This window comes from Polistes canadensis, unplaced genomic scaffold (assembly GCF_001313835.1).
Source record: "Polistes canadensis isolate GaletaPanama2010 unplaced genomic scaffold, ASM131383v1 scaffold_171, whole genome shotgun sequence".
Classification (NCBI taxonomy): Eukaryota; Metazoa; Arthropoda; class Insecta; order Hymenoptera; family Vespidae; genus Polistes; species Polistes canadensis.
Window position 1 is genome coordinate 30,298 of NW_014569718.1, and position 8,983 is coordinate 39,280.

Below are 8,983 nucleotides of genomic sequence, written 5' to 3' on the forward strand. Positions count from 1 at the left end.
ATAATAGAAAATAAATGAACATTTTTTTAAATAATAACAATACATCAATATTATTCTACGATACTTGATAATTTAAGATTGAGGTTATGTTATATATTAAAATGATATTATTAACAAATGATGCGTTGTTGACTGTGTTCTATTTCTTTTTTTATGAATAACAAAAAATAATAGAAAATAAATGAAAAATTTGTTAAAAGATAAATAATTAATAATAAAATCTGATACGTTATATAATATTGTTTAAATGAAATATCGTTTGATATTTATTTCCGTTATAGGCAACCCCACGTAATGCTTGGCCAGATAACGGAAGAGACCTTAACGATGACGACTGTAGTCCACCACCAGATAAAAGGTCTAGAAGTTATAGTCCTCAAAGGGATAATAACACCGAACCTAAAACAGATTTACAAGAATCACTATTGGGACAAGCCCTTGAAGGTGGACCAACGATACATACAGCACCATCGAATAACGTTCAGGTTATTAATTATAATTATTTAAATTAATTTAGCTTAATATATAAAGATTGATGATTAATTTTAACACGTGTCATAGATTTTTCGTTTTTGTTTTCTTTTTTCCAAAACAAACATAAACTTTCTTTTAGAAACAAATCAAATTAAATCATTTGCACATATGTTTGCTTAAAAAATGTATACTTTAACATTACTATATATTAATATTCCATTTTTTATATTTATTTTCTAGGCACAATCGATTGGCGAAGATTCGAATTCATTGTCCGACAACGAAGATATATCGAACAACGAAAGTATCCTGAACTCGGTTAAAACTGAACCAAGCGAATTATTGAACGATTCCTCGATGGAGCATCATCGCAGTAATTTTCCAGCCGCCCTATTGAATCTACAAGGTATATTTATATCTTCTTTTTTTCTTTTTTTTTTCTTTTTTTTTTTTCGATAAAACGCGATCAAAAAATAACAATGATAAATTAATTAGAAATAAATGAATTATTATTTTTAACTTAGACGACGACTATTCTTCTTTAGTATAATATTTCGTTAATCAACAACGAAATAATTAATGAAATATATATTTGTTTTCTTGAAATAAATATAATGTCATATATTAAAATGAATTCATTGGTTTCAGGATTAATGCCAGGACCATCGGGAATCCATGCATCAAATCAGGATCCAAATTACGGTAAGTCATATGATCTTTTTTTTTTTTTTTGCACGATCATTGAATTTTTTCATTTTTCGATACGATCTCGTAGATCCTAGTTAACCCTCCCGTCGAATATTTATGACTTCTCTTTTATATAAACGAAAATATATAAAAAAATCTAAAAGGTATATATTTTATAAAGGAAAAGAGAATTATTTTTAAAAAATATAATTATATATTCAAATAAAATACAAAGAAGAAGGACTCTTCGTCTCTCGTTGTTACCGTTGAATGCATGAAACTCTCGTACCTCTCACAACCACCACCACCAACCCCCCTCCACCTGCATTTCTCCCCCATTGGTTTATTTTATTTATTTTCTTTTCTTTAATTCAAAACTCTACGAATCATTTTTATATTTATATTTATTATTTTCGAATATCCGCTTTTCGAGAAACCAAAAAAAAAAAACATGACAAATAAGAAAACCCACTTATGGTGGTACTGTTTTTAACATACGCACGAAATTATTATTATTTATTATTATTATTATTATTATCATCGTCATCCTTTCTTTTCGTTCCTTTTTTATTTCTCTTTCATTTGATTATTTTTTTCTTCCCGAATTATTTTATCAAACAAATATCCGGCTCCCCCCTCCCCTCCCCAACCCCCCTAAGAAAACGTATAATCACGAGAAACGATGCGATTCGTCGTATAAATCGAGAACTCGTTTCGTATTCGTTTAAAAAGAAAGAAAATTATCAATTTATATTTAAATTTATATAAATTGTGTGTGTGTGTCTGTGTGTGTGCATATTCAATTTAAAAAAAAAAAACAAAAAAAAAAGGACACAGATAAAATTGTATGAAAGAAATTGAAAGTGTGCGTATATGTGTGTGTGAAAGAGAGAAGTACGACAGATTAAAAAAAAATAAAAAAGAAACAAAAGGGAGAGAGAGAAAGAGAGAGAGAATGAGTGCTTGAAATTTCAATTCTAATTTAGTTGACTATTAGTTTAAAAAAAGAAAAAAAAGAAAAGCAAAATAATAAACAGGGTGGGTAAACGAATGAGATTTGCAACGAGCCCGAACGAAAAAATGGGGGATAAAAAAAAAAAATATATATATATACATATACATATATATATTTATAAATATAAATAAATAAACGGCAAAAATGATTAGGATACGAAGTGATTGCAGAAAAATTAATGTTAAAAAGTAAAAAAAAAAAAAAGTTAAGAATCGGAAAAAAGGGCTGTTGCGGGAGGAAAAAAAGGTTTGACTAGTGTTTAAGGGATCGTACGAGATTGGACGAGGACTGACATTGGCTGGTGGTTCCAGGGCGGTGGCAGCCCTCTGGTGGGGATGGTTCAAGCTCGAGTTCTGCTTGGGTTCCTGGTGGTACACCAACGACGAAAAACGAACCTGCTGGGCCTGATACCTACCAGAGTAGTGGGTTGCACAACACTAAAGGGCAGGACCAAGCCTCCTTTCTACATCATCATCATCATCACCCTCCTCCTCCTCCTCTTCACCACCATGCCACCAGCCAACAGTCGCAGAAACGCACCCTGAACACTCACAACTCCTTGAACAGTATGAGTAGCGAACAACTTACGGTAATGCATCAAAAACTACAGAACTTTAAGGCCTTGCAACAACAACAACAACTACAACAACAAACGCAGCAACAACAACAACAATCACAATCACAATCACAACAGCAACAACAAGTGTCATCAAAAAGTGATCAATTGCGTATGATGTTTCAAACCTGTACGAAAGATAAATTAGATAATATGGCAATGTTGCATCAAGCCCAACGCCGTTTCCAACAACTCGAAGCTGGCAATCATCCTGGCAAACCTAAATGCCCGGAATGCGGTAAAATCTATTCGAACAATTCCAATCTGAAGCAACACATTGTCAACGTGCATACAGTACAAACTGAATTTATATCTTGTCACGTTTGCAGCAAGATGTTTAAAACTAAACAGTATTTACAAATTCATTTGTTATCGATGCACGGTATCAGGAAAAGAAAAAGTTATCCACTTTATCAGATGACAACCCACGCTCAAGCTCAACAACAACAGACTCAACAACAGCAACAGCAACAACAACAACAGCAACAACAACAGTCTACATCATCGCAACAGTATGGACCAGCTGATAGGTGGTCGGAAGAAAAACAGTGATGAGCAACAGCAACTACCAACAATTATTACCTATTTACTACTAAACGATAATGCAATATAATAGTTTAAGTAAAACGTACCTTTTTTCTTTATCATTTTTTTTTCTAATGTTTTTCCCCTCTAATTATTCTAAGCCAACGTAACCTAGGTAACGTTTTTCGTGTGTGTATATATATAAATATTACGTACCAGTTGTACATAACCTAAAAAAAATAGAAAGACAGGGATGGAAGGAAGGAAAGAAGGAAGGAATGAAGGAAAACAAAAAAATAGGAAGAACCCAAGAAAACGTTAATACTAGCGCAAAAATCGTGTACATAAGACTAAGAGGACTAAAGGCTAGTCACTTCTCATATATATATATATATATATATATATATATACACCCTTCTCTTTATTAAGGGGCAGATGGGGGTGGGAAGTTAGGGTGAAAAGAAAACGTGGGCGCGGAGGTGTCGATAGGTAAGAGAGAAATAGGGTTGTAGGAGGAGTAGGCTAGAGAAAGAAAGAAAGAAAAAGGTGGTGGTGGAGATTGAGGAGGAGGAAGAGGGGGGGGAGTGCTGTGAAGAGGGGGTAAGCCGACCTATTTTCGTACAGTGCGCCTACCGCAGTGCGCAGGGTGTTCGCCCTTCGACGCTTCAATAAGTAGGCCTCCTCGATTGACCGAAGATGAGAAAGACAGAAAAATACTGTGGGGGTGGCCGAGGGGGGGTGGATGGAAACAGGGTGGACGATTGGAAGGGGTTGTTATTGCAGAGAGGGGGTTGGTTGGTTGGTTTAATGTAACAACGTGCCCAAACCCCGTCTGAAAAATTTCCTCCTTTAAAAAACGGCCTGATGTGTGCAGAAAAAGTAGGAATAAAAAAAGAAGAAAAAGAAAAATGTATCACCGGATATATATATATATGACTAGCCTCGTTTCTTCTTTTCAATGCTATCTGACGCAAGCCAACGAGTTTGGAAAGGGGTTAGAATTATTTACGGTGGTGGAATGGGGAGTTAGCCCATCTTCGTTAAAATTAAAATGTCTCTACTAACTGTTCTTAATCTATGATCGAATAGGAAATGAATGAAGGATTATTATGAGGATAAAAATATAGAAAATCGGTACGACGATCTAACTAATTTTACCCCATTGATAGGAAATTAATAAGAAGGGGTTTTACCTCAAACAGCAGATCAGTATTACCACATCAGCTGAATTCGTCAAATCTTCTTATTCTTCTTCTTCTTCTTCTTCTTCTTGCACTACCCTTGATTAATTTTTTTTTTTTTTCATGTTCCCTTCTCTTCTTATTCTTCTATTTCTTTTTCTTATTCTTTTTTTTCTTTTATTCTTAAAATCGATAAAAATATATATACGTGTGTTTGCGAATGTATGTATGTATGTATGTATGTGTGTATGTGTATTAAATAGAAAAAAGGGACGAAAGTTTAATTATAAAAATGTATAATGTATGTATGCATGTATGTATGTATGTGTATGTATGTGTGTGTGTATATATATATATATATAAATTTAGTATAAACGAAAATGCATTTAAACAATTAATAATTTTTTTTGGCAAACCACTGATTTTTTAATGAAAACGAAACATTGGTGAATTATTTTTTATATCTTTCTTTTCTTTTTTTTCTCTCTCACATCTCAATATATAGAATATGTTATATGATTATTCAGTATTTATATTAAAGTTAAAAGTTAAGTTTGGAATTTGACAGATGAATGAGAAAGAGAAAGAAAAAAATACATAGAGAGAAATAGAGAGAGAGAGAGAGAGATTACGTGCTTCGCATGCATCAACACAAACTCACATACACACACTCACATGCTGACGGAATCGCGAGGGAGAGAAACTGAGTGCGTCGTATTGATCTTCACAATTCAACAAACAGGAGCACGTAGTGCTATTCACTATCCCTCTTACTCTAACTCAAACTCAAACTTTCCTAACTCTTCTATCCCTTTTGCACTATCTTCTGTCACACCTCTTCCACTTATTCATCTTCTCCTTCTATTCCCACACACACACACACACATCTAACATTTGTAAACGCGTGTATAAGGGTGACGGGATGTGGGGAAATAGGAAGAAAAAAATGTGGTTGTTGTTCTCACCTAAAATTTCTCTCAACAAAATCGATTTCGGTTTCTTCCTTCATTCCTTATATTTTCTGCTCCTTTTTTTTCTTTTTTTATACTTTTATTTTCACCCCCATTTTATTCGAGTTTATCTCCAATCACGAAATCATTTCGTATTTATCAAAACCCATCCCCCCAGGATCCATCCCCACCATTGTAATGATCCATTGGGTTCACCTAACCTAGAAGAATATCTAGCAAAACAAGGTAGGACAAAAACTACTACTAGCTTAGTCTAGGTTTCCTTGTGTGCCACGCCTGGTTTCGATCCCTAACGGATTCACTGATTTTCTAAAAGAGAGAAGAAACCCTCTCCCTTCCCCCTCATCCTCTCCTCCCCCCACCCCCACCCCGACAAAACTTATTTCACGAGACACGCAACTTACTTCGATGTACGATCGTCAACCACGCGATGGGAAAGTTCCCCATTTGGTCTTACCTAAGAGTTCTATTACTAATCTCCCCCCGTCTGACTAAACAGAATAGAACAGAACAGAACACCCTACCTCTCCCCCTTCCCGAACCAATTCTCCTCCCAACCCCTAAAACGATCTCTCTTAACCACCCCCCCCCCGGGCCCCTTACCATCACCTCACATAGAACAAGGTTATCCATTTCCGTGCTTTCTATTTGAACGATTACTCTCTTCAATCCATTCATCTTTTCTTTATTCCATTGGGTTTTCGAATATGTCAAAGTTAATGTTAAAATCATCAATTGGTTACAACTTACCCAATCCCAATCCCCCTTACCCCCTTATGATGAATAATATTTGGATATAAACCTAATAACACTTGTTCCTACTTTTATTATTTAATATCATCGTCAGTTAAAGTACTCCGGTTGGTTGGTTGATTGGTTGACTGGTTGGTTGGTTATCTTTCAAAGCTAAAGGCTTGTTCTAAAAGTAATCGTACAATGTACTCGTGCTTTTGAACCGATGAATAAAGTTAGAAAATGATATAAATATAACAAAAAACAAACTAGATAGTATGATCTATAGGATTGACACGCAATATCTGACGTGATCTTTTAACCCGATCGGGTTGGTTGATACTTTATTAAATAAGATAAAGATACTTAAACGAGTATTCTGTTGTAACTTTGATGATCAGAGAGAATAGATGTGAGATAAGCGATAGAAGAATTTCAGTAACGTTCTTTTTACTTGATATCGTTAAAGAAAAAAAGGAATTACACGTCAAAGATCATCTTTCCTTTTCTCACACACATAGACACACACACCTTAGTTCATCCCTTATTCTTCACCTCACCTATCACCTTTTACTATACTACAACAATTTTATTTCCCTGGTTAAACCGAGGATCACGTTTTCCTTCCTTCCTCACTGTGTGTTACTAAAACCTCACGAAGATCGCGTTTTATCCTTAGATTAGAGTCATCTATCACTCGGATCCCGATCCCGGATAACTTTGGCATTCGTTTCAGTTTCGGACTCCGATTCTTATCGGACTGACGAGTTTTTTTTTCTTCTTTCTTCGATAAAAAAAGAAAAGAAAAGAAAAAAAAAARRARGGRARRRKWAARRAAWWWWMCMWYSKYSKWWTYYWMYTYYWWTTTYYTTTTYCYWMCCCYKRWYYTTTTTTTTTTTTTTTATTCGCCGGTAAGTTCAAAGTATATACGCACTTGGTGAATCGTGAAGAAGACAAGAAAAAAGGGGCAAAAAAAAAAATATAAGAGGGCTCGATTGAAGTTTTGCGAGGGACCAGTTGGGATCGCGAAATGTTGGGATGCCATTGCGTGAGTACGTGTCCACGCCCATTTTCACCTACGTGTATGTAATATAAATCTATGTCTATATATATTTGTGTGTGTGTGTGTGTGTTTGTATGTGTATAAGTGAAAACGTACCCTCTTCTATGTACCAACGTAGTTAAGAAAAGTAAGATTCCTTTTCCGTCATCCCTCATCTTCCCTTACCAACAACCCCCGTCTCCAAATCATCCTCCTCAACAACCCACATCTCTTAGGTTCCTAATCTTTTCTGACCACCCCATACTCCCACGCTTTTATCATCCCTACCGAAAAGAAATTCATACTACGTCCTGCGACCTTCGGGAAAAAATTATATTTCATTTCATCCAAACTAAATCTCTTTCCTTAATGATGATTCAGATTTTTACTTTTCTTTTTTTCTTTTAACGTTGGTGCGTATTTTTTTCAACAATTATAACTAAAATTTTTGGGCTAATCCGAATTGTTCAGGGTTCTGTTGTGACTTTTTTTTTGTGTGTCATATTATGTAGAAGTGTGTGTGTGTGTGTTTGTTTGTATGTATGTATGGAAGGGGGTAGGTATAAGGGGTGTCCTTGATCTTTCCTTTTCTTCAATCGTTCAACTTGGTCCAGCTATCTCTATCCCTTTTTTTCTTTCTTTTTTTCTTTTTTTCTTTCTGTTACCTCCCTTAATGTCTGGAAATCCCCTTTTCTTCGGTTTCACCCTATTCTAAGAAGATATCCACGTGCCGGAGGCAAACTTATACGGTATATTGCGTCGTTCGGACAAATGACAATCGCAATTCCCTCATGGAATCTGTCGCATTCGTCTACGTCATTCTAGCAAATCGTTACGTATTTTTTCCTCCCCCCCCCCCTCCACTCCTCTTTTTTTATTTTCTTCTTCTACTATTATTCTCGTTATTTGTTACGTCAAATTTAGATTCGAAAGAAAAAAGAAAAAGGAAAAGGGAATAAGAATAAGAAAGTGTGAGAAAAATTATTTCATTAATCGATACACACACACACACAATAGTAATATTAATCGTAAACGATTAAACGTTAGATTGAAAATTCGACAATTGAACATTTGCAAATGATTGAACAATGATTCTCATGAATAAATATAAATTTGTTATGGTTTATGAATTATTCAATGAGACCACTACTAACACACATACGCAAAACATTACCAAAATATAATATTACATTAACAATTTTTAATATATTATTATTATTATAATATCAAAATCCGAAGTAAAATAGAAAGAAAGTTGTGTAAGTCGTAAAAGTTAGAAACACACAGGGAATGAAATAATAGTAGTAGTAGTAGTAGTAGTAGTAGTAGTAGTAATACAGGAATAGGGTGATAGTGATAGTGATAGGTATAGTGATGGTGATGGTGATGGTGATGGGAATGGTGATGTTGATGGTGCCAGTGGTTTCTAGCTTCTCCAAGTTCCGCGTACCACATGCCGCAGCACCCGATGGTATTCCCTCATCGTAGGTACGCTCGATATCGTCGTCACGAATACTCCGTTTACTCCACCACCTCCACCACCTCCTCCTCTTCCTCCTCCTGCTGCCCCTCTTCCACCACCTCTCTTTCTCTTTCTCCCTAAGCACTCCTAGTCGTTTGGGATCGATCGTTGCTATTTGAGAATGGAAACGATAAATAAGAAGACCAATCTCTCATAAATACAACAACAACAACAATATCAGCAACTATTATTACATCAATTACCAAAATAACATACCC

The 8,983-nt window shown here is 35.0% G+C and overlaps 1 protein-coding gene across 3 annotated transcripts in view; it reads left to right on the forward strand.

Annotated features, from left to right (window-relative positions):
• The window catches only part of LOC106789220 (protein abrupt-like), a 29,050-nt gene that overhangs the window by 884 nt on the left and 19,183 nt on the right, over positions 1 to 8,983 (forward strand). For 2 of the 3 annotated variants that reach the window (XM_014753275.1, XM_014753276.1), the window contains exons 2-4: positions 282 to 485; positions 715 to 880; positions 1,123 to 1,176. In XM_014753275.1, the coding sequence (XP_014608761.1) occupies positions 282 to 485; positions 715 to 880; positions 1,123 to 1,176 (424 nt within the window). Of the gene's footprint in view, positions 1 to 281; positions 486 to 714; positions 881 to 1,122; positions 1,177 to 2,487; positions 3,424 to 8,983 lie in introns of those variants that run through there. The other variant, XM_014753277.1, reaches the window with a different exon arrangement.